The sequence below is a fragment of the Lytechinus variegatus genome, chromosome 1 (assembly GCF_018143015.1).
Source record: "Lytechinus variegatus isolate NC3 chromosome 1, Lvar_3.0, whole genome shotgun sequence".
NCBI lineage: Eukaryota > Metazoa > Echinodermata > Echinoidea > Temnopleuroida > Toxopneustidae > Lytechinus > Lytechinus variegatus.
In genome coordinates, this window is record NC_054740.1 from 17,944,654 (window position 1) to 17,972,181 (window position 27,528).

At 35.7% G+C, this 27,528-nt stretch overlaps 1 protein-coding gene across 4 annotated transcripts; it reads right to left on the bottom strand.

Moving 5' to 3' along the window:
• Positions 1–3,031: 3,031 nt before the first annotated feature.
• Positions 3,032–27,526, bottom strand: LOC121407877 (nucleoporin p58/p45-like). Of its 4 annotated transcripts, none has more exons than XM_041599138.1 (13): positions 27,408–27,526; positions 19,212–19,351; positions 18,054–18,119; positions 17,442–17,753; positions 17,006–17,111; positions 16,514–16,579; positions 13,055–13,309; positions 12,287–12,405; positions 11,523–11,605; positions 10,834–11,029; positions 9,775–10,173; positions 9,046–9,098; positions 4,708–4,796 (listed from the first exon to the last, which is right to left on the bottom strand). In XM_041599138.1, the coding sequence occupies exons 1-12, from the start codon at positions 27,479–27,481 to the stop codon at positions 9,079–9,081; spliced, it is 1,836 nt and encodes a 611-aa protein (XP_041455072.1). In that variant the 5' UTR covers positions 27,482–27,526; the 3' UTR covers positions 4,708–4,796; positions 9,046–9,078. The 4 variants fall into 4 exon arrangements, with proteins under 4 accessions (XP_041455058.1, XP_041455049.1, XP_041455072.1 ...); XM_041599131.1 differs by having other exon boundaries at positions 4,710–4,799; XM_041599124.1 differs by lacking the exon at positions 9,046–9,098 and having other exon boundaries at positions 3,032–4,796.
• Positions 27,527–27,528: the final 2 nt, after the last annotated feature.

The window sequence follows — 27,528 nt, forward strand, 5'->3', positions numbered from 1 at the left end:
CATATATGGGCAAAAACATGCCTATTATAAATTCACTGTAGCTCTTTAAAAAGTCCGTTGACCCCCAACTTTTTTTTCATATATCGATAGAGTATGAGTTGTAGATTTGATTTCATGTCACCATTGTCCCTAAATTATATCGTGACGTCATCAAAATGGCGCCCAAACTAAAAATTTCATTTTTTTCAAAAATGACGTCATCAAATTTATGCAAATTTGGCTGTAACTTCTCGAATATAGATCATTTTTCGCCCAGATTTCGATGTGTTGTAGTTTATAATGTACTCTTTCTCCTCAGTTAACATGAATCTTCGTTTTGAGAAACGCATCATTGCGTAAAACAGCGATGAAAAGAGGCATGTCATTTTTCCTCATTTTGCGTGTAATCTCTATGGGACATGACTTTTTCCCAAAACTAGATTCGACATTCCTCTATTTCGTGAGCCATATCTCCATTTTTTCTTGTCAGCTTTCCTTGAGCTTTTAACATGTTGTAGCTGAGATTCTGGGCTATCGGGAGTGTGCCCTTCATTTTTTGATCAGATGCCGGGATCATGCCCGTATTTCAGTTGCAAAATTGGAATTGTAATTCTCAAAATTGCTTACGTGTAATCTCTATGGGGAATATCGTGGCTCAATGGATAACGCATTTGACTTGCTTTCTCGAGGGCGGAGGTTCGATTCCTGGGGTAGAAAAGATGATTTTTTTTTTCATTTTTTTTTCTTTTTGCCACCTCTTACATGATCCTTTATGATAATTAAAAGGTATGAAAGTTAAAATTTAGCAAGATAAAACAGATTATAATTGTTTTTTTCATATCACATGTATTTTGTGTGTAATCTCTATGGGACATGACTTTTTCTCAAAACTAGATTCGACATTCCTCTATTTCGTGAGCCATATCTCCATTTCTTCTTGTCAGTTTTGCCGGAGCTTTTAATATGTTATAGCTGAGATTCTGGGCTTTCGGTACTGTGCCCTCCACTTTTTGATCAGATGCCGGGATCATGCCCGTTTTTCACTTGCAATATTGGAATTGGAATTCTCAAAATTGCTTACGTGTAAAGTCTATGGGAAACATTAATAATCACATTGAGCAATGGTCAAAATTTATTCTTAGGATGTCTAGAATCAAGATTATCAATCATATCTAAATTATTCATTTTATACATTAGCCGACTCTGAATGAAAAATCATGACAGACCACCTAATTCGTCCGCATGACGAATTAAATTCTAGTTCTTTTTATCTCTGTTAATCTTTTCCTTATGCTTGAACAATTTTTCTTTTCACTTTCCAGTTGAAATATTTTTCCATGTTTCTCTATAAATCTATCAATCTAGATTTCTATTGCATTTACTTGATAAAGAAAATATATGAAGCTGTACCTCTATGATATAGTAATTTACAATTATCCATTGTTTCATTGCCGTCTAAAAATTCTACCCTCAATTAAATGTATGTGTTAACTCAATATACTTGTAGTCATTAAGTACAGGTAGTATTTTTTATCCCTTTGTAGTGATTATACAATTATTAGGATTATGTGGAATATTTAAGATTTTGTTTTCAGCTGTACCTGTTTGTTATTTACGATCAATATTATGTATGAATTGTATCTATACATTTAGGGACAGGAAATGTCATGGCAGTGCACAAGTTGCATAGATTTAGGTCAGTCAGTGGCTTTGGAGGATGAACCTTTATTTCACTTCTACATTGGTTATAGGATTTTGTAAGGCTAGCATGGGTAATATGTATTGCATGTGTATTCAATGTGGCAGTATCCGATGTAAAACAAAGCTCTCTTTTTGTATTATCATGATTAAAACAAGCTCCAGTACACTTTTGGTTAAGATTTAATAGTTTATAGTTCATTTTGGACTCTTTGGCCCATATTCTGAACTCAGGTGTAAATTAAACCCTGGTTTAGGTTTAAGTAGGGAGAGCCAATTGGAGCACAAAACCCTAACAGTACAATCTATTAACTCATTTGACTCTCAAATTGTTCTGAAGTGTCTGGGAATGATAACTGAATTATTTTGAATTCATTATGAAAGCAACAGGAATTAGTAAACATGAGAAATATACAATATAAACAGAATTTTTGAACTTTTGGCTCTGTGGACCGTGGACCAAGTTAAACCTGACTTCAGAATATGGGCCTATTGATAGTCTTATCAAACATTCATCTTCACAAAAAAGTAGTTATCTTCGCACTATTATAGGTTTATCTTTGAAATTAGTTGATTCCTACATTTACCAAAACTATACTGAAGCTTTAAATGCACAAAAGTGACCAAATATCATCAATTCACTTTTAATACAAATTATTTATTATTCATTCTCTTGTAATTATTTTCAAAGGCATTATGTAACATATCCAATCAGCCTATTGATAATACTTGTTGAGCAAATGAAATGTTTACAAAATATATGGTCTTCACTTGAAATGTATCATGATTAATGCAACAAAATTAACAATATTTATGCTATCTGCAAAAAATCTGGTAACACCTAAAATGTCAAATTTCAATTATGCTACCTTAGGAAACCAAGAAGCATAACACTATCCAAAAATGCTTGAAAGTTTTTATTTGTGGTCTCTCCCCCCTTTATATTTTTATGCTATTACAATTTGACATTCTCAATTACAAAAAAAGATGTTATGACAGAGTACATTCCTTTTTGTAACATTGATTAGAAATGCTTTAGCCCTGCCTAGATTTGTAATTCAATAAACAAGTAGACTTGAATTTATCATCTGTACTAACACCCTGAAGGTGAAGTTTTATCCATCTTATAAAAAAGAATTTTTCAGCATTCAAGTCCCTAATGCCTCGGTCACATTTGATGCAACAGCCGTTGCATCCATTTTTATTCAGACCACATACATGTAGCTGTTACACGAAAAAATTTGCTATTTTCGACTTGCTGTATGGCCGCTGTAGAGGAAATGTGACCAAGGTTTTAGTATGAACAATTTTATTTGAAGGACAACTTTGCCTTTTGACAAAGCTCCACTGTGTGTTCATTACACTGCAATTAACAGCTGATAAAGGCTACATAGTTACAAGCTGTCAATGCTGTTCATAGCACATGAGTGTAGTCTTTCCACATCAGACCATATACAAAGGGAGACCTTGCCAGAAGGCTTAGGTCAATTACGCTGATTCTTGTCACATGATCAAGTTTATACTTTGAACTTTACAAAACAGGGTGATGTTTATTCACACACTATACATGTTCCCGTTTGCATGGACAGTGAATCACCGTTTATGGTTGTAGCTCTTTATACTCAGAAGAAATACAATTATTTGTATATGTATACTTTGTTCTTGCCTATTTATTTTTGTGTGATGACAAGAAGTAAAGACCACATGTATCCTACTTGCATATAGTACAAAATTGTCAAAAACTCCTTTGAGACCATATTTTAGCTATCAATTACACATTTAATGAATGGAAGATTATCAAACTCAATATGTTGTGTTGGTGAAAGAATGCCCTTAGCAAAACATTTCCGCACACCCACTTGGTGCAGAAGCCCCCTTACGCAATGCCTGTTTGTGCGCTGCTATAGGCGTTTTTGCATGCAAGCGATTCACGAAAGTGTGGTGTTAAGAGCGTTCTTGCACTGACATGAATTGTAATTCAGAAAATTATGAAAAAATACTTTTCTTCTCTGATGAGGGATAACATCTTCCATAATCTCTTGACCAGATTATTTCTTTTGGTTTCTTTCATGGCATATTAGATTCAAAGACTGACTATCAAAATGACAGAGGACCTTACTGATTTAATTATCCAACTTGAAATTAACAAATCATAAGACAATTATACAATCATCTATAGGCAACAACTAGAGCTTTTAAATTTTAACATTTTAACCTTGGGTTAACTTTGACCATATTTCTTATGCAATGGCAGTTGCCAATTCATTCACTAAGAACAGACTATTAAATTCATGCAGCCACAAGTGTAAAAGAAATATTTCACAATGGAATGACTATGAATACATGTTAAGGTTATTCTTTGCTCCATCTTGTCTGTCCTGAACAGTGAATGAGGAAGACAAAACCTAGCATTCCATAAAAGTGTATTCATAAACTTTATGTTTAGTCTGTTTCTGTTATGGTTAACTCCTGTAGGAACTCGGCAGGACAGCCTTCTGCTGGTATAACGCCATGCTCGTATAAGCAATTACAATTTTAGTCGGGATTAAAAACCAGGATGAATTATCAGAATACCACAATTAAAACTCTGTAAACAAACCTTTATAAGAATTCACACCACCTGAAATGAATATTAAGAGTTAACTAAAATGCATAATACAAGTTAGCATATCTAAGATCTTTAGGAACAGTATTTAAAGCATCGTTTAGCAGGAATCCCTCTCAGCTTCTTTCTGTATTTCAAGTGTTATGTTTGTGCTAATATTGAAGGATTAGCAAGGAAAAGATGCTGCACAGGATTCCTGCAGGAAAGACACAGCTGTGACTTTTGTTACGGTGTTTTAACATGTTCATGTACACCATATAAATACGTATCGTCATGTATTGAGATTCCATTGTACGAAAACCCCACAAAAGTTTATATAAATCCAGATAGATAGATATTTGTGTGTTTGAAGCTCTCTTTGTAAAATATAATATCGGGTGGTGGTCAACTTTGGTCGTCATGGTTTCTAATTCGGTAACTGGATTACAATATCATCGTGTGCTCTTCCGCGTCTTAAGAGGGGGTTTCTGAAGTTGTAAAGGCTTTCCTGTTGTGGTCGATCCAAATGAGGTACCTGCTATGCAAACAAAGAAATTATAAAATAGGAGAAATATAACTGGTTAATCTTTCAATGCATACACAATTCGAACTATATGAGAAGAGCAAGAACAGAAAGGTTGATGGAATCTAAAAAATGTGCAAATAAAATGTACATGTACTCCATAAATGACCTTTCTGCAAATCATGGATGGGGGGGTGGATTTATGACCCTGCTGTCTGGCTTGTTTGAGATTCATTAGAAATTGATTTCTTAGGATTCATTTCATGATTCCTAAGACAAGTAAATGAACAAACCTACAAAAGAATAAATTGACAATACTAGTTTTTGTTCATAAGATTTTGGTTTCACTGACTAGCAAATAATATCTAGTTTTGCGAGTGTTATATCAATAGGGATATCTGAAAACGAAAATCCCTAATTTATTGTTCGAAATAGACATGAAATGAAAAACTCCAAAAATTTGCTTTGCCCATTTGATCGTGGGCCCGGCAGCCGCTGTGCAGCGCCAGTTTCCATTGTTGTACTTTGTACATGCATATATTGTGAGCAAATGGATACATATTCACACAACTGTTAGCACCAGGTATGAAATAACTATTAGAACGTACAGACTTCTCCCGCAGAGTAAATATTTAAATGCACAATTTCAAGTTTTGAGTGAAGGTTGATACAGACTGTTAATTTCATGAAGTAATGGTATAGAGTCAAGAGAAGACTCATGGTCTACACTATACCATCAAATCCCATCATCAAATAGAGGAATATAGCATTAATACAAGAGTTAGTGACTTATCAGAGGCTGGTTTTCCCAATTTCATGCATGTAAAAGACATAGCCATGCATGTGGAATCATCCATTACAATCCCTATACATTTTGGTTAAAGGTCAAGTCCACCTCAGAAAAATGTTGATTTAAATCAATAAAGAAAAATCAGACAAGCACAATGCTGAAAATTTCATCAAAATCGGATGTAAAATAAGAAAGTTATGACATTTCAAAGTTTCGCTTATTTTCAACCAAATAGTAATATGAACGAGCCAGTTACATCCAAATGAGAGAGTCGATGACGTCACTCACTATTTCTTTTGTTGTTTATTGTTTGAATTATACAATATTTCAATTTTTACGAATTTGATGATTAGGACCTCATTGCGTGAAGGACAAAATGTTAAATAATGGAATTCCACATGTTCAGGGAGGAATGAAACTTCCTTTCTCATGACAATGACGAGAAAATAAAAATATTTCATATTTCATATAATAAAATACAAAAGAAATAGTGAGTGATGTCATCGCCTCTCTCATTTGGATGTAACTGGCTCGTTCATACAACTATTTTGTTGAAAATAAGCGAAACTTTAAAATGCCATAACTTTCTTATTTTACATCCAATTTTGATGAAATTTTCAGTGTTATGTTTGTTGAATTTTTCTCTTTTTATTCAAATCAAGTTTTTGTTGGGGTGGACTTGTCCTTTAAACACATATTAGAGAAAAATATAAAAGATTAAATGCCAATTTACAATGGTCCTTACATAACTAGAAGAAAATATGTGCTTGATCAATTGAAAGTCCAGAAAGAGGTGTGTTAAACAGAATTTTATCTATATATTATTAATGTTCACTACCCATGATCTGTCATGTAAAAAAATATTAACGATCCAAAGTGAAATATGTTACATGAAATATCAACTATTATCTGAACACGAAATTACAATCAAGAACATCAAGGGGAGTGTTCAGACTGAATACCAGGGCTGTACATGACATGAACTGCATTATAATCCAGGGGAAAAGATATGAAAGTCTGATTTTGATTCTGATAAATACTACAATACATTTACATTGTAAATCAAGAGAAAGAAACCAGAAATTAGGAAGGAAATACAACCATTGTACAATCATATCCACATCAACTAGTTATATATCATAACAAACAGCATGGCCTGACTGATTTACGACTGGTCTGCGACTGCGTGAAGGGGAATGTCATGTCACAGCTCTTGTCAGCTTGAGAGTCGCAGACCGGTCATAGACAGATCGCAAGGAAACTTGTAAGGATTTGACATGTTGAATCCTTACCACTGGATCGCAAGCTCAATCCGAATGTCAGCAAATCAGGCTGTAGATTTGCACTTAAATACTGACGCGTACATGATATGCAACACGCATATGCAGTAGTAATATTCTCAGTTGCTCTGGCAAAAAGCAAAAAGCGCATGCGTGAGACGCAGAGAGAAGGGTAGTCGGATCGCAAGGTGTGCCGTGTCGAAGCTTATGACTACCTTGCCATTCATGTCCCCTCCCTCAGTCGAAAACCAGTCTACGACTGCCGCACAGGAGTAAGGTGTGCGGTGGCCTTTACCGGTATATGGTTTATTTATCACAACTCACGAGGGTCATCATTCATGCACAAAAAACTTCTGAACAGATTTATGAAACAATCCCCCAGCACAGATATCAAACCTATACACTGACTAACAACAAGGGACAATATTAAAGAATGTTTCAAATGAAATAAACATCTACTTCCAAAACCAGTATTCCACCACTCTACCAACCAAAAAGACACAATAACATACAGGGTGTTTGGAAAATCAGGGGGGGGGGGTTGTTTCACAAAAAAGTTAAGTATGACTGTAATTAATAGAGTCACACTTAAATGTCTAATTGGATTCCAAATTCATGTAAAAGGCACAACCGCATTGGTCAAATCATGATATTAAAATAGATTGCACGTTAAATGATCATGTGCGCATCAGCACAAAGCATAACTTAAGTCTCACTTAAGTCTTTGTGAAACATCCCCAAGATATCTTTCAGAACTCCAACAACAATCTTAAAAAAGAGAAAAGAGTCAATAATAAAAAAGAAAGGAGACAATGATAACCATAGTCTGCATCAATAAGCCCAATAAATGAACATCTACTGTTCTGCTTATCAGAATTATGCCATGTGAGCCTTTATCTCAATTACAACAATAGAAACTCATGTTATTGTTCTCAACATACATTTTATCTATCAATAACATCATGTATCCAAATAACATCAATTTTTGCTAAAAAATAACAAACACTCTCAATGAATTCACTAAAAACAAACATTTACAAGTTACAGTGTACATATACATGTACACTGAGTGGACATTACATGTACATGAAAGCAAATAATGGATAATTATATATGATAGAAATGATAATGAAATTCATGAATTGGTGTTAAACTCGATAGTTAATCATAAAAATACTGCCCAAAATCTAGAAAATATCATGGGTTGAAATGTTGACTACGTATGGTCACAGTAATAATTTTGATTAATTTTCAATTTAATATTATTTGAGCATTGACATTATTTCTCCTACAAATATTTTTAATAGCAAATGAGAATATGATGGAACACAATTTTGTCATTTGATTTCATAATGAGAAGATGGAAAAGAAAAAGAAAGAGCTTCAGAAGATGAAATATTTCTGTCCATGATTACATGTAATTGTATGTATATTGAATAATATTACTTTTGATAGCGTGCAGTAACAGGGAATGATAATGATGATGCATTTGTGAAGTGCCATTTATCAGTAAAAAAAAAAATTCAAAGGCATCAACACAAAATTATGCCACACATTATTTACAAAGTTGCTAGAAAAAGATAGGTCTTTAGTTCAGACTTGAAGGTCTCAGTGTTGTTTAAATCTCAAAGTTGGATTGGTAGAGAATCCCAAAGATGATAATATGAATTGTATAAAAATTAAGATATGATTGCTCCTACAAAGTTTTGGAAACACAATAAAAACACAATTCCCCAAAATAAAACAAAAATAAAAACCACAACCAAGTAAAACGAATCATGCACTTCAAATGATAATTTACACTTCATTCAATTCAAATGATTTGACACATAATAACATCATTCCCAATTCAAGTTTATACATAGTATTAGGATGGATTTAAATCAAATTCTTTGTATGATTCTGTAATAAGACCAATATGCCAGTGATTTGTTAAACTTTGCCTCCCGATATAAACAAGGAATAAGATGACAAATACACCATATTACATTCCAATGAAAGACATGATATGAAAAAAGTAGACAAGCCATGCAAATTGCTCCATTATAATCAAGTAATGCTTATAAAACATGTGGACAAGCAATAAAATTTGAAGAAAAAGAAGGGAAAAACTTGGAAAGGTACAGTATATATAGTAATAAAATGGGGATCTCCAAATAATCCAGATTAGACACAACTTTGTAGAACCTACCAAGACGATTTAAGATGCACACTGAAGAAGCTACTAACTCTTGAAAGTTGGGGCTGAAATAATTTTAATATGAGAGAGAAAATAGTCCAGCAGAAAACATACACAAGTCTAGCATACTAGTAGAAGAAAAAAAACAGCTACCTATAAAAATGTCTGAAGTACAAAGAAAGTCGGATACCTTACAAGAAAGATTTTTGTTTTATTTTTTGTTTGTTACAAAAACAATTCTTACGCATGGAATGGATAAATACGATTCAGGATACAGCCTTCTTACATGGATTTGGAAAAATGATTTCATTCAGAAAATATTACTATTATACCAACAGTGGACACTAAATTTAATAAACATTCAAATTTAAAATTTATCCCCAAAAATCTAATAAAGAAGAATAATAAGCAGTGACTAAACTTAAGGTAAATATATCAGAATAAATGTTATGATATCCACATTATTCCGTTATTAATCTTTGAAACTATAGATAGGCTTTATTTTTTTGTACAGAATGTGCAAGAGGAAAAGTTATACCTGAATATTCATTCTACAATTGTCATATGCTAGGACATGATAATTCAAAGTTTTGCTGATTTGAAATTAGTAAACCTTTATCATTTTGGATTTTTCCTTATCAATTTTAGGAAACGGTTATATTTCTATTATTTAAATGAAAAAATAAAGAGAGTGAGAGAAAAAGCAGCAAGTAATTTAGAAGAATACCATTATCAACTAACCTGGTGTAGTCCCAAAGCCACCAAATCCACCACCTGTTGTACCAGTAGAGCCTAGAGTGGGACCTGCACTTAGACTACCTCCAAAATTAAAACCAGTTGCTGAAGTTGTAGTTGCTGGGTTGCTACCAAATAGACCGCCTGTTCCACCACCAAAGGTTGATGAGGTCGAACCTAGGCCTGTTCCTAGTGTTGAGCCTGTGCCAAAGGTTCCTGTGCCAGTTCCAAAGCCTTTGTTCTGGAAGCCAGTGCCAAAGCCAGATGTGCCTCCAAAGGTTGAACCTGCACCGCCCAACCCTGTTGTGGTACCACCTAATCCGACAGCAGTACCACCCAATCCTGTAGTAGTGCCTCCCAAACCTGTGGTGGTACCGAGACCAGTTTGCAAGCCACCTCCCATACCTGGTAGGAATGAGACATACCATCATACAATGAGAGGATGAATACTTAATCCTCCCACACAGAAAGCTTAGAGCTTTAAAATCCACATACATGGGAGATATAAAAGAAAGAAACACAGAGAAATGCATGTACATGATGTACATGTATTTCTTTCCTTCTCTCTCTTTCTTTCTTTTTTTTTAAGGAGAGGGGATAGCAGGGGATAACAACTTTAATAGGGGATAACAACTTTAACAGGGGATAACAACTTTAATAGGCATAATAAGGATGCTGAACTTCAACCAACTACACTTACGATCCATCAGCATTGCTCACATATTTTAATAATTTTATCATTAGCTTTGCTTTATGCAGGAATTTACTGCTGCTAACTGCAACTCTCCATTGTTTGTCTAAATTGGACAAATACACAGAATAAAATGTTGAATGGGTTCCAGCAGAAAGAAAAAATCTGTTTTTGGTGCCTAACTAATAACAAAAATATCTATATTTTCAAAGTTCAATATGGTTTTAGATATGCATTCACCATCATAAACCAGAGTTATGCAAAAGTTCAAGGCCAAGATCATGATGTACGAAGCCAAGGAGGACTCATAACTGGCCTCAACAACACCATCACTGTCTAAAGAAGTCAACTAAAGATCATAACAGTATTCTCACCAGTTGGTTTTTGAGCGGACTGCATAGCGGTTGCCATAACCAGAGCCATATTAGGAAACTGTGTGAAGGGTTGAGGACCCTTGGACTGGGTCTTGGATCTGGTCTGTCTCTCCGCTAGCTTACGACGGGCTGAGAAGACATCCTGTGAGTCTCCTAGATACACCCGACGATAGTTCAAGTACTGCTCCTTCTGGGCCTGTGAAGGAAATAAAATGTCAAATAATTACTTGAAGATAAAATGAATTCACTTGTCATTTCACACAGAGATTTGAGGTTCGAGCCCTTGGATAAGTCTTTTGGATGGTGACATGAAAGATCAGTTCCAGACAAAAATAATCATATCTGATTGTACATGGTACAGGTTCAGTGGTTTCAGTTGTAGTTATTTTACCAGACTTCTTCAACTCAAATAATTAAAGTGAATAAATGTGACATCAGCAGACTTGGAACTATGCAATGAGAAACTATAGCTTGAATTGAAAACAAAATGCTCCAGTACCATATCACCATCAGAATACAAGTAGGATAAATTTAGAAAGATGGCACTGTAAAATGCCTATTATTATCATTACTACAATTGACCATACTTTGAAGTAATACAATGAGTGGTTAAATTCCTGGTAATATAAAGCAAATAATGTGGAGTATACTTTTAGGATAATTTAACGAGAATAACTAAATGTGCAAACCTTGATGATTTCATGAACACCTTGCAGCTGGGCAGCCAAAGCAACAAAGGTCTCGTTAAGCTTCACCATGATATTGGATAGCTCTGTAAAATAATTCATTTTGAATTAAAATTAAAGTGAACAGATTCATATTGGTGAAAATCATTTACTGTAGGTAGATGTTTTTTATCAATGACTACTCAGTGGCTGTATACAGAATAATCTTTGTATATATGAAATGCAACTGAATTAAATGAATATCAATTAATTACAATATTGAGAATGATCTCAATCAATAAAAGATCAATGTTAAGATCGATCTGAAACAATCATACCTTTTTGAAAGACATCAAACCAGGGCCCTGTCTAACAAATAGGTACGATTGATTAGATTCAAACTCAAATTGTGATGTCTTTACTGCACAAGGTTAGATCAATCACACTTTGAGATTGATATGAATGTATTGCAATCCTTCATGAGACAGGGTCCTTGGGGCCCCGTCTTACAAAGAGTTATGATTGATCCAATCAATCGTAACTCTATGGAAATCCATCCGTGTCATATTTTTTTCTACAGAAAATTTGCAAAATGTCCTTTGTAAACAAAGGAGAACACACCAAATTGTCAAGATATCAATGAATTTATGGATATGCATTTATATCTAGAAAAGTTCTTGAACAAATATGCATTTTATATATTGACTTTGCTGGCTTTCCATAGTTGCGATAGTTCCGATTGATCGAATGAATCGCAACTCTTTGTAAGACCGGCCCTGTATACTAACCCTGAGGTGAATATGAAGCAGGTTGCTCCAGGGCAGCCATGAAACTCTCCATCTGTTCAATCTGTTGTCTACATAACACCATATCTTGCTCAAACTGATAAACAAGTCTCTGGAAATACCTGGGGAGAAGTACAATTTCAGTAATCACAAAAGTTATGATTTCACAACATATGCTCTAGTTACAATAGCAAACAAATACATTTTACAGCGCATTTATTCAAACCAATTGATCTAGGCCCTTCCAAATTAATACTAGCCCAACAGTCATATCTAGTAAAAATCACAGTGGGCCAGCTAAAATATGAAGTTGTGTGTCTATTTAAACTTAACTTTTGATAAGTGTGGCATGTAATACTGTGAAATAATTCATAATTTGATAGAATAACTTCTGGTGGGTCAGCCAATTTCTTTTATTACCTGGCCTGTGCGGCTACTTGAAAAAAAATTAAACGTGACCCCTGAAATCAAACAATACTGTATAATAATTTGACAAGTAATGTAACAGAATATATTTGTGGCCCAAAGGAGCAGAGCATATTAAGTCAAACATAAACCTAGCCCTTACCCTAATCTTTCTCACATTATCTGAACAAAATAAATCTTACAACCCTGACCCTACATGCATACATTCAGAACAATTAGTCATTTGCACTCGATGCAAGACTCACATCACCTCTTTCTACACCCTAAAGCCTTTGATGTTATATAAACCTCAGACTGTTGAACAGGCAGGGTAAAATCTAAGATAATATTCGTGCATCAACTCACTCTGTAGGTGCAGAGTATTCAAGCTGTAGAGCAGCTGGTATCTCCCTCGTCCTCTGTGCTATCTCTACATCCTTTAGCTGCTGAGCAGACTGTTCCTTCAGCTTACGGACAGCAGCAGCATTCCGTTGGAGGCTGCTGGAGGCTTGCCGGAGGAGCTGATGGAGGGCTGCTGTCTCCTCACGTACTCGATGGAGGGGCTTGTCAGAGAAACGTAAAATCTCCTCGCGAGTGGATTTTTGCTTCTTAACATACTCTCTGCAAGGTGGACAGGAGTATATGACAAAATATGGAAAAATAGTGTTAAGTGCTGACTCTTCACTTAAAAGTTCTAACACCAATATTTCCTTTTCATGATTAAATGAAAGTCTAATTCTTATTTTATTGGGCATGCTGAGAAGCACTTCACAAGTGCAAAAAGCACAAATTAAAGCAATTATGGAATATACGATTTTGAAGAATAACTAGCACATCAATGATGTGGAGCTCATCCGGCATCTCGCAACACAATTTAACACAATTTTAATTTCAGCCCTGTTGACACTGTAGTGAATTATATTGGTGACATAAATTGAGGATATAGAATTGAAATTGATGAAGAAATGACATAGAAGCATTTTTTGTGATCTATGAATAAATTTCATATGAATTAAGCATTAATTATTATCTAGTCAAAGTTTCTTAACTCTGTGTAGAACCTTGGTGAACCTAATGTAGCTCTCAGATGGAACAAAAATAACCAAAATCAATCAACAAATAAGTAATTTCTGTGAGTTTTGAAAATATATGAATAAATAGCAGATTCAATGAGTTTCAAAATTCTATGTTTAAATTTTGTATGCTACCATATAAAGCAAACAAAATTTAAATTGATCAACAAATGAAGAAGAAAAAACATTTTTTGTGATCTCTGAATAAATTTTGCATAAATTAGAATAAATAATTTTCCAGACGAAATTTCAAAATTTTGTGTACAAGTTTGGTGAACCTCATGCAGCTCTACCAGATGGAAGAAAAAAATCAAAATCTGTCAACAAATACAGAAGAGGAATTTTCTGTGATTTATGAATACATTTCGCATAAATTAGCATAAATAATTTTCTACTGAAAATTTTCAAAATTCTGTGTAGAAGTTTGGTGAACCTCATAAAGTTCTTCAAGATGGAAAAAAAAGTAAAAATCGGTCAACAATTAAAGAAGAAAAAGCATTTTAAGTGAATTTTTAAAAATATGAATAAATTAATTTCGCATAAATTAGCATAAAAATTGTTCTAATCAAAATTTCAAAATTCTGTGTACAAGATTGGTGAACCTCATGAAGCTCTCCAGATGGAAGAAAAAAAATCAAAATCAGTCAACAAATAAAGAAGAAGCATTTTATGTGAATTTTTAAAAATATGCATAAATTTCGCATAAATTAGCATAAAAATTGTACTGGTCAAATTTCAAAATTCTGTGTAGAAGTTTGGTTAACCTCATGAAGCTCTACCAGATGGAAACAAAAAACTCAAAATCGGTCAACAAATAAAGAAGTAGCATTTTATGTGAATTTTGAAAAATGCGCATAAATTAGCATATTTAAAGAATTTAAAAACTTTGTGTAGAAGTTTTGAATGCCTCACCTAGTGCTATCATATAAAGCAAACAGAATTGAAATCGGACTTGAAATGGCGAAGTAGTAGCATTTTGAAATTGTGGACGGATGACAGACGACGGACGCCACGCCACGGCATAAGCTCATCTTGCCGTTCGGGTCGGATGAGCTAAAAAGGACTTCTTACTTAATTCAATTTAATGGAAACACTGTTTCTCATCTTTTGGTAAATATCAAAGAATAAGCTTCTAACAGGACCAATGACATTTTGATCAAAGACATAAGCCATTTTCTAATCATAAAAAGGGCATTCCAAAGGGGTATTTCACAAACATACATATTTACAAGAATTTCGATATAAAGCATTGAAATAATTTTGGTGGAAGCATCATGGTGTAGCAGTTCTGACTCTTGTCTAGTAATCAGAGAGTTGTGTTCGAATCCAACCACAGCCTTTTGTCCTGTGGCAAGGCATTAATCCACACTTTACCATTCTCCACCCAGGTGTGTACCCAGTAGCTGAAAGGATACGAAAACCTATTTAGTATGCCTAGCATTTGAATCTTGGAACTCTTGTTGGAATGCTCCCCAAGGAGTGGAGAAAGTACATACATTGTATGTGGGCATGCCAGGATCCGATGGCTGAGTTAAAAATAATTCCAATGTAAAGCGCTATAACAAGTGGAATGCCTCTGGCAGTCTCAATTGCATTACACGATTTGATATGGCAGCAGTGCTGACCTTGAAAAAGCTACTGATTATTAAAAAAAAAAATTCATATGATAATGAAATACTATTTCCATTGACCCAAATTGACCTTTGACCATGTGATCATGTGATCTAAGATGTGTGCAAAACAATCATTTATACTTGATTAGCCTTATGTCTTATGTTTCATGAACTAGATCCATAAACTTTCTAAGCTATGATGCCAATTCAACAAATACCCCCAACATGGCCAAAGTTCATTGACCCTAAATGACCTTTGACCTTGGTCATGTGACCTGAAACTCGCACATGATGATCAATGATACTTGATAACTCTTATGTCCACGTTTTATGAACTAGTTCCATAAACTATCAAAGTTACACTGGAAATTCAACAAATACCCCTGGCATGCTCAAAGTTCATTGACCCTAAATGACCTTTGACCGTAGTCATGTTACCTGAAACTCGGGCAGGAAGTTCAGTAATACTTCATTACCCTTATGTGTAAATTTCATGGACTAGGTCCACATATTTTCAAAGTTATGACATTTCAAAAACTTGACCTTAGATTAAGATTTTGATATTGATTCCCCCAACATGGTCCAAGTTCATTGACCCTAAATGACTTTGGTCATGTGACCTGAAACTCAGGCAGGATGTTCAGTAATACTTGATTTACTTATGGCCAAATTTAATTAACTAAATCCATATGCTTTCTAAGTTATGATGTCATTTCAAAAACTTAACCTTAGGTTAAGATTTGATGTTGATGCCGCTGCCTTCGCCAAAGCGGCGCCTTTAGCAGAGCAAGACAAAAATGCAACTATTTATATCATCATTATAATTATTATAATAATAATAGGCACTTATATAGCGCCATCTATCTAGAAATATTCTATTCCGAGGTGCGATGTTATTATTATTACCCTGGCTTTAGCTCGAGCTGCCTTTCAGCGCTCATGCATTTATTCAAGGAATTAATCCTGCTGGGTACCCATTCACCTCACCTAGGTTGAGCGCAGCACAATGTGGATAAATTTCTTGCTGAAGGAAATGCCATGGTTGGGATTCGAACCCACTACCCTCTGTTTCAAAGTCAGAAGACTAATCCACTGGGCCACAACGCTCCATTATCATTATACAAGTCCAGCCTACTCACTTGAAATTCTTTACATTCTGACATATTGGTTGAGGCACTTCACTCTCCTTGACACCTTGTCCTTTACTGTGAGTTTTCAAAGATTAATAAATCGGGAAAAATAGGGTAAAAGAGAAAGAGATAAACAAGGAATTGAGGGGAAGAGAAAGAGTGAAAGAAAGAGAAAAACAGAAAGAAACAAAAGGATACAAAGACAAATTATTAAAACAAATATGACCTATCAAATTATTATTTTACTGTATCTGCAAGATTGTTCAGATGTCATAAAAGGTACCTTTAACAAGTTTATGGCAAGTTGGCAACATGAAGTTTAATTCATCAGAAGAGTGAAAACCATGGTTGAAATATTATCTGTGGTTGAATTTTTTTTTTGTATTACATATACTCAACAACAGTGACAAGTTTTGACTTGCACCTACATGTACTTTTGTTGGTTATCCTTCACTTTATTTCTGTAATGATAAATCCAACCAATAACATACAAAATCTTACCCAGTTGAATCTGATGCAGTACTTGAGGTTGAAGTAGCAGTGGAAGTAGAAAGAGTTGATGGGTCCACACCACCCAGGCCAACCTTAGCTGTAGGTGCAACGACACCTGAAAATCACAAAGTTATATAGATTCATAGTATGAAAGGGAGTTTCTGCAACATGCAAAATACCAGCAATGCATTTATTTTTCAAATGTACTGTTGATAAATGTATTACCGTGTTCTTTGAAGGGTTTGGTCAACTGATTTCTTAATTTATTTATTCCATGAGAACAAAATACAAAGATGAGTTATTACAAAATTAATCTGACAAGAGATGAAATTTAAACAGCAAAAAATAAGGAAAGAATTAAAGATATTGGGGGGAAACCAATATGTGGAGTGAAACATGGGTCTGGGAACTCTTTCTCTCAGCACGAATGTTTGCATTGCAGTACCTAGTGCAAGGCCGGTTGACGCTCCACTGGTAGAAACAGCACCAAGTGTTAGCCCAGAAGATGTGGTACCGGTCCCTCCAAGGCCAAGACCTGTCCCTGTTGCACCTCCCAGAGTGAGTCCGGTCCCTGAGGTTCCTCCCAGACTGAATCCGGTTCCAGCTGGTTTAGATCCACCAAGGGTCAACCCACCAGGCTTTGCGCCACCCAAAGTAAGACCAGTGCCAGTGCTGGTACCTCCTAGGGTACCTCCAAGGGTACCACCGAGAGATAGACCTGTACCAGTACTTGGTGTTCCTAAAGTGAGACCAGTACCTGCAATGAAGAACAGGAAAATAACATAAATTGGAGACAATTCTTTCAACATCTTTATGATACATTCATGCTTTCATCCATAATAGGTTTGATGAATAATCAAATTATTTTAGCAGTCATTTCCTTTATTTTCCTATTCTTCCTTCTTTCAATCCATTTATTATAATCTATCAACCATTCTTATTTCTTAAACAACCCTCTGAAGTATACAGGCAAATAGAATTCATTATCTATTTTCTCATACTCAGTTTATTACATTTGAAATTATCAAATAATATGGGGAAAGAAAAATCAAGTCACCTGCAGCAGAAGTAGTAGCTGTGGACCCCAGTCCAAAACCAAGAGGTTTACTAGCTTGAGATGTAGCTGTGAGAAAAAAAAATATTTGAACAAGTTCAATCACTTCAATAGAGTCAAGTCTAACAAACTTGTAAATTTTATTTTACTACACGACTCGGTTGATTGCAGATAAGTGTGAAGAGATACAAACCTTTTCCTGTCTTTTATCACAACATATTTAATACATAAATGTTGATGAGTTCAATAACATTCAATATTATCATCTACTTGGTATATACAATGTTCTAGTGATGCATTAAAAATGTGTATTTTGGTCAGCATCAATTGCCCTTGCAGTATCAGAGCATATCCATAAAAAGGACTGAAAGATTATCCCATAGGCTCCAGTACAAAATTTTCTTTTGATTATGGGAGCATATTCAACAGTTTAGGGTGCATGAAATATACAACGCATACAACAATGAAAGCAATGCGATGCGCAGCATAGACCACAATTACGCTCAATGACGTCATAATGAACTACATGCAAGTCGCATGTCAACGACCAAAATTGATCCTATGAAGTGATAATGGCATAATGTGATACGTGATATGACTCGTTAAATCAAATTGCTCCCTCTTTTTTTTGGGGGGGGGTGGGACAGATGATAATTATATTGGATGGCTTTATTTCATTAAAATAACAAGTTAGGGCCAATATTCCACTCATCTGCGATTCATGGAATATTTTCCCAAACTTTTGGAATATTTCTGGTATTCCATTCTGAGCCATCCAATATAATATAAATATTTAACATAGTAAGAGTGCTTCTCAGCCAATCAGTACCTAATATTTTACTGTCACTTTCAAACAATGTTATTGGAATAAGCATTTCTGAAGCGACCACAGACTCAAAATGCAAGGCAACTCATCACTTAAAGCAGTGAATACATATAAAGTAAATCAAATCTTGTATCATCCATTAGGTAATTAATCCACTAATCTACCGGTATTGATTTTTATTGTTTAGGAGGAGAAAATGATATCTCAACTGTCTTCTTAATGATACATGTACCTTAACAATCTAAAATTTAAAATTGATACATGAATTACTTTATTGATTTATTAAAACAAAAGATGGCATCACATCACTACAGCTTAGAAAGAAAAACAAATACCTGTTGCACCTCCTAGTTGTAGTCCACCTGTTGCTTGGGATGCTGCTCCTCCAAACTTGAACCCTGTTGCTACTCCAGTTGGAGCTTGAGAGGTAGATGCAGGAGTGCCGAATGAGAGCCCAGTAGGTTTGGTACTTGCACTGCGACAAAAGATGAAAAAATAATTCATAAATAAAGCAAATTAATTTACTCTCTACAACAACACATTAAAAAGAAATTACTCTTCTCAATTTGCTAATAAGAGCACAAATCTTAGTAAGCAAAGTTATTTGATGCCACACAATGAGAAAATCTTTCAATTCTCTAGACTCAAGTTGTGAAGGGTCAGAAGTTTTGTTGATACCTACATCTACATATATGTGTATGAAACAAAATGTGGCAAACAGGGCATGGAAGAGTACAGAGTATAATTTTAATCTTTTTATCTGAACTAAAAAGCTGAGACAAATCAGTTTACGTAGCTTTACAATTACATGACTTTCAACCTTTTTATCTGAACTAAAAAGATGAGACAAATCATTTTAGTTTAGGAACATTTCTAATTTACCAGTTTGGTTTGCGTAAAAACTTTACGTAGCTTTACAATTACATGACTGAAGTCGAAGACTAGTTAACACACCCTTTCGAGAAAAGCCCTCCCCCCCCGCTAGTGGCTCCACTTGTCTCAAAAGACAAAAGGGTCTCTGACTATGTTCTCAATGACCACAAAACCTTTCTAATAGAGAAACGCACCCAAAATTTGACATGTGCCTCCATTTGACATGGCAAACTTATTTCACGAGCCAGCACAGTCAATCACCACAACAAACACCAAACATATTGTCATATAGGCCTGCCTACACGGGCACTCTCACTCATCACATGAAAGTCCCGATTTCAATTCTAAAATCCCCTTTAAAAAGTCAAATTTCACCATCAAAAATGTGGATTGTGCGCCGTATTTCTGGAGCACATGGCAGCTTATATGTAATTTAAGAAGTGGGGTTGCCGAAAAATGAAGGAATCTGCGGTTTTGTTCCGAGTTTGCAAACGATATCGCAAGTTTAAAGGACAAGTCCACCACAACAAAAAGTTGATTTGAATAAAAAGAGAAAAATCCAATAGAAGCAAAACACTGAAAATTTCATCAAAATCGGATGTAAAATAAGAAAGTTATGACATTTCAAAGCTTCGCTTATTTTTAACAAAATAGTTATATGAACGAGCCAGTTACATCCAAATGAGAGAGTCGATGATGTCACTCACTCACTATTTCTTTTTTTTTTATTGTTTGCATTAAACAATATTTCAATTTTGAGAACAAGGTTATATCCAGCGTTTTCGCCAGTGTATAATAAGCATGGTTCAAACACCATGCGTGCGGAAATGGAGACCAAGTGGAACCATGCGTAAAATTTCAGCGACATGCATGGAAAAATTAAATGGAAATATTCAGAAAAAAATAATACACTCCATGAACTCATCTTAGTGAAATCAACTTCATTTATCGGGTTGCCCCGAAGTCCCACCAACTTAAGACCACTTACAGGCCTACTACGGCTAGGAAAGTGGCAAGGCGCCCAGCTAGCTCGCGGCTGCTATTGCGGGTATATGACGGCACGGTACGGTTGTTCCGTTGCCTATTCCCCCGTCTGCCCCGCACATCACACCGGCTATGCTCCATGACCTACCGATAGCTGCGCTTACTGATATGATGGGAGTGGAACTTGGAATAAATGCATTGTACAAGGAACATGTACTTGTACTGTGTTTGTCATTTATCCCGCCCTCTATACACACAATGAACAAATAGCAAAGGAGTTGTATGTGTTTGTCATTTTATCCCGCCCTCTCTGCACACAATGAACGAATAGCAAAGGAGTTTAAAAACTGTGCGTGACCGCTATGGTGCATGGATGTTAGGCCTGGGACGATTATCATTTTTACCATTCAATTATTTCCTGAAAAAATAATCGAATGATTTGATTGTTCTTCGGGAATCAGGCCTTTTAAGTCACAATAGTTGACCTACTTTATGGTGACCCCCCCCCCATGAAGAAATCTCCATCAAAGTCACATGTTTAGAATAAATAAAAGTAGGACCTTTTTCCCCTTCTCCATGATATTTATATCAAAAGAAACTACATGAAATGAGATTAAAACTTTCAGTTTATTGTTCCAATGAAAATCCTTCCTAAATCCATGCTGGTACTATGCATGCATCCCTCCAAGTGCCACACCCCTGCATATGAATGAATCAGCCCAGATCAGCCGAGTCCAAAGCCCAAAGATGTAAACAACTCATTCATGAACTATTCTTTGAGACTGACCCCAGGTGGAGCATTTCTTGAACAATTTCATCCCTTGCCCACACCATGTCCCCGCCCCCACTTGTGGCACTGCCCATGATTCTACACATGTATTTCAAAAAAACATTTTGCAAAATATTTAATTTGAAATACCTTTTAAAATTACGATTTTTTATCATTTGAACCTACATGTATAACTGGGTCTATGTTTGGAGACTAGTCGAGAAAGTACCGGTGAAGATGGGCGCATGTTGGAATGTAGTTTTCATTGTGTGAGGGGGATAGAAAAAAGGATGCATTATTGTTTTGAAACATGAAAGGAATTCTACGGCTCCCACCCTTATCTTTCTCTCTCCCTCACACACACACAGATGGGGGAGGGGTCAATTTATTTCTGAAGTCATGATCTCTCCTGATAAGGGAACCACGTGCCTTCTTCTTTGTTTCCCCAAAAGTTTCATTGGCTATTCGAAGGTCCAATCAGCTCAAGTGAGCTTGGTTGTGTGTTTTCTTATTGTTTTGTGCACGCAGACAATGAACTCATTTTGTGTATCGAGGGCAAGGTTGGGTGGGATTAAAAAAAATTCGGAGCGCTTTCATGTTGATGTGTAACTGTGAATGTAATACAATCATTGATTATTTTTGAAAAATTATCTCGGTAACATAATTTTTAAACCTGTATGAAGTGTCATCATTGTTTTCTTGTCATTTTGTTATTATTACTTGGGTATTCGAGTTCTCCCAATGTCATAATCGTGATCTGCCGAACATTCGATTAGTGTAAATTTTGCTAATCGATTGGTGATTGGCGGCATGCCAATCGAACCATTCGATCAATCGATGTTTACTCCCAGGCCTAGCATTTATGTGCATTTGTATGGGCTTAAAAATACACAATGGGGCTTCCTTAGCATCTCTATTTGATGAAAAGGCGTCGCTTCCGCGCGGGAGGGGTGAACCCCCCCACACCTACCCCCCAGGAGTGGCAGCACAAGTCCCCAACATGGGTGAATTTTTTTCTGGCGAGAACGCTGGTTATATCATAACCTTGTTCCACTCATTCAATTAACAAGGTTATGATATAACCTTGTTCTCACTTATATCTCCATGTGTGGCAAAATAAAGGTTGCAATGTTTGGCTTATTTTCTCTTTTTCTTTGGGGCAAATGCCTGATTTTTTTACAATGAAAGTTTCCATTAAACCTATTATTCATACAACTTGACTCTTATTTAAATTTGATTCTTTAAATGATTTTTTTGTTAATTAAAAATAGAGATCAAAAAATGAAAATTTTCTTGCCATATCACTTTCCACCAATAGAGGGCATACACAAACATATGCCCAAAATTCAAGTTTTTGAGCGCTCAGGTGAATACAAAAATTATTGATATTTTAATGTTTTTTTTAAAGTGTGTGCTCTATACAACATTGGCATACCAGTCAGTCCTACCTGAAGATTCCCCACAGGCAGCTAGTGGTGGTACCCCCGGCAGTGGTAGCAGTGAACACATCCAATGTCATTGACAATGAATCATTATTGTATTTTTTTATTTGATTTTTTTGCCAAGTAGTGCCAAAATATCGGACATTTAATATGCGCATGCTTAAACATAATTGGACTAAAACTTTTGGTTTGTTTTGAACCACCGCGATGTTCGAACTCGAAGTGATATTTTAATGTTTTTTTTAAAGTGTGTGCTCTATACAACATTGGCATACCAGTCAGTCCTACCTGAAGATTCCCCACAGGCAGCTAGTGGTGGTACCCCCGGCAGTGCAGTGGTAGCAGTGAACACATCCAATGTCATTGACAATGAATTATTATTGTATTTTTAGGTGGTCTGTCATTTATGACAGATCACCTCTTAATTTCGTCAGAATTTTCTTTTTATTTCTTTCTTTCTTTATTTTTACGGATTTTCTTGTCGCCAACTTTTCTCCGAATCGGCTGAATCAATTTTGCTGATTTTTTCGTCATACATAGGATCTGTCATGGACACGTCAAAATAAGCTTTTCAAGGTCATCAGGTTATGATGACGTCATCTAGGCGCCATTTTGTAAAATCACATTATCAATCATATCTCCATTATTAATTATCAAAAATCAATCAAATTAACATCACATCAATTTAAGGTCAAGGGTCATCAGGTCATGTCATCAAAGGTCACCTGGAGGTCACGACGTGCGCGTACGCGCGCGTCAAAATTTCAAAATGCTCAAAATCACTTTTTGACCGAACGAGAGTACGTTTCAGGTCATTTTAAGCATTTCAAAAATTTGCGCGCGCGCACGTATGTGCGCGCGTTTTCCGCGCGTAACGCCTTAACGCAACGCAGAAACACCGTTTTTTTTACATCATTTCATTGATAATAAAATTCTGAACAATTTGATACCTTGATCAACCTTCTACGACCATTAATAACGAAATTAACACCCGTTAAAGTTTGCAGCACGTGTGCGCGCGAGCTCTCACTATAGGCCATATATGGGCAAAAACATGCCTATTGAAAATTCACTGTAGCTCTTTAAATAGTCCATTGACCCCCAATTTTTTTTTCATATATCGATAGAGTATGAGTTGTAGATTTGATTTCATGTCACCATTGTCCCTAAATTATATCGTGACGTCATCAAAATGGCGCCTAAACTAAAAATTTCATTTTTTCAAAAATGACGTCATCAAATTTATGCAAATTTGGTTGTAACTTCTCGAATAGAGATCGTTTTTCGCCCAGATTTCGATATGTTGTAGTTTAGAATGTACTCTTTCTCCATAATTAACATGAATATTCGTTTTGAGAAACGCATCATTGCGTAAAACAGCGATGAATAGAGGCATGTCATTTTTCCTCATTTTGCGTGTAATCTCTATGGGACATGACTTTTTCTCAAAACCAGATTCGACATTCCTCTATTTCGTGAGCCATATCTCCATTTTTTCTTGTCAGTTTTCTTTAAGCTTTTAGTATGTTGTAGCTGAGATTCTAAGCTTTCGCAAGTGTGCCCTTCATTTTTTGATCAGATGCCGGGATCATGCCCGTATTTCACTTGCAAAATTGGACTTGTAATTCTCAAAAATTGCTTACGTGTATTCTCTATGGGGAATATCGTGGCTTTGACTGCTTCTTAAAGGGCGCGGGTTCGAGTCCTGGGGTGAACAAGATGATTTTTTTTTTCACTTTTTTTTCTTTTTGCCACTTCTTACATGATACTTTATGATAATTTAAAGGTATAAAAGTTTAAATTTAGCAAGATAAAACAGATTATAATTACTTTTTTTCATATCACATGTATTTTGCGTGTAATCTCTATGGGACATGACCTTTTCTCAAAACTAGATTCGACATTCCTCTATTTCGTGAGCCATATCTCCATTTTTTCTTGTCAGTTTTCCCTGAGCTTTTAGTATGTTGTAGCTGAGATTCTAAGCTTTCGCAAGTGTGCCCACCATTTTTTGATCAGATGCCAGGATTATGCCTGTATTTCGCTTGCAAAATTGGACTTGTAATTCTCAAAATTGCTTACGTGTATTCTCTATGGGGAATATCGTGGCTTTGACTGCTTTCTAAAGGGCGCGGGTTCGAGTCCTGGGGTGAACAAGATGAATTTTTTTTCACTTTTTTTTTCTTTTTGCCGCTTCTTACATGATCCTTTATGATAATTTAAAGGTATAAAAGTTTAAATTTAGCAAGATAAAACAGATTATAATTACTTTTTTCATATCACATGTATTTTGCGTGTAATCTCTATGGGACATGACCTTTTCTCAAAACTAGATTCGACATTCCTCTATTTCGTGAGCTATATCTCCATTGTTTCTTGTCAGTTTTCCCTGAGCTTTTAGTATGTTGTAGCCGAGATTCTAAGCTTTCGAAAATATGCCCTCAATTTTTTGATCAGATGCCGGGATCATGCCCGTATTTCGCTTGCAAAATTGGAATTGTAATTCTCAAATTTGCTTACGTGTAATCTCTATGGGGAATATGCTAGCTCAATGGATAACGCATTTGACGTGTTCGTCCGTATTGCTGACGTGTAGGTAGCCAGGGGCGTTGTAGGGAGTGAAAGTTATATACTGTACGTAGATCACTCCCCACTAACGCCAGGAATCACCGTACATGCCTTTGCGAATCGGACAGGATTACCCATGGTGAACCTAGACCTAAATCACCAATTTTAGTTATAGTTTTTCGCCCAAAGTCATGTACATGGGCAAGTTTTATGTTTACCCCCATTTAATTGTATTTTTTAAAGTTTTAATTAAATAAATAGTCGTAAAATTGAAAGAAATTAAAAGCAATAGCGTTCACTTACCCCCGTCTGTTGACGAAGCCATTTTGATTTCTTTTGTTATGATACCTAGATACACACGCGTGCAGAGCTGCAACTTAGATTTAAAAAATACTTGCATTTGTCAATAAAAATAACGATTTGTAAAATATTTGTTTCGGTTGAAAAATATCATGAAATAATTTATATGATATTTATCGATAAAAAAAAATATTTTGCGATTCCTGATATCTATCGGCAGATGCAAATATTTTTTTAATTCAAGTTGGCAGTTTGACCGCCAACTTGAATTAAAAAAATATTTGCATCTGCCGACAGATATCAGGAATCGCAAAATATTTTTTTTTATCGATAAATATCATACAAATTATTTCATGATATTTTTCAACCGAAACAAATATTTTACAAATCGTTATTTTCATTGACAAATGCAAGTATTTTTTAAATCTAAGTTGCAGCTCTGCACGCGTGTGTATCTAGGTATCATAACAAAAGAAATCAAAATGGCTTCGTCAACAGACGGGGGTAAGTGAACGCTATTGCTTTTAATTTCTTTCAATTTTACGACTATTTATTTAATTAAAACTTTAAAAAATACAATTAAATGGGGGTAAACATAAAACTTGCCCATGTACATGACTTTGGGCGAAAAACTATAACTAAAATTGGTGATTTAGGTCTAGGTTCACCATGGGTAATCCTGTCCGATTCGCAAAGGCATGTACGGTGATTCCTGGCGTTAGTGGGGAGTGATCTACGTACAGTATATAACTTTCACTCCCTACAACGCCCCTGGCTACGTGTAGGTCCGTGTTGCTGACGTGGTGGTCCGTGTAGCTGACGTGTAGGTCCGTGTTGCTGACGTATTGGTCCGTGTTGACGACGTGCTCTGCCGGCATGATCCGTGTAGATCCGTGTGAAGCTGCCGTGTTCACAGTCATCTGGGGCAAAACTATCCCGGACCTCCCCGGATCATGCCGGCATTGCCGTGTTGATCCGTGAGGTATAATCATCTATCTTGTATGTATCTGTTTGAAGATGTATGTCTGACGATTGTCATCACCACATCAATAATCACATTTAGTAATGGTCAAAACTTATTCTTAGGATGTCTACGATCAAGATTATCAATGATATCTAAATGATTTATTTCATACATCAGCCGACACTGAATGACAAATCATGACAGACCACCTAATTCGTCCGCATGACGAATTAAATTCTAGTTTTATTTGATTTTTTTGCCAAGTAGTGCCAAAATATCGGACATTTAACATGCGCATGCATCATGCTTAAACATAATTGGACTAAAACTTTTGGTTTGTTTTGAACCACCGCGATGTTCGAACTCGAAGCGAGGCGAGGCTTCGCCGCACCGGGAGGTGGGCGGCGTGGCGGAACTTCACGGGCACCGCCGCTGGCCAATCTGGCCTGGCTTCATTCCACACAGCTACCGGGTACTGCAGCTGCACTGCACTCCACACACCACGGCCAGTAGTAGTCGGTCAGGCCGCGGCTTTTGTAACTTAAACTTGCAATAACATTCACTTAATCAAACATGCAAAGGATTACAATAGACTGGCCGAAACAAGAATTGTTCGTTATGATATTTTTACCTAGTATTTCCAAATGAAAAGCCACCTCCACTGGTTCCTGTTGATCCAAATTTAAAGCCACCGCTACCCGCCATCTTGATGAAATCGGTTACCTTTCCTCAATGTATTCGGAAGTCGTCAT

Bases quoted from the DNA above. Each gene is read 5' to 3' on its own strand.
- LOC121407877 (XM_041599115.1), bottom strand. From the start codon at position 27,481: ATGGCGGGTAGCGGTGGCTTTAAATTTGGATCAACAGGAACCAGTGGA. The intron at 17,754-18,053 runs GTGACTTGATTT...TCTTCATTGCAG, and splicing joins AGCTACTACTTCTGCTGCAG to GTACTGGTCTCACTTTAGGA. The intron at 12,406-13,054 runs GTGAGTTGATGC...ACTTCTCCCCAG, and splicing joins GAATACTCTGCACCTACAGA to GTATTTCCAGAGACTTGTTT.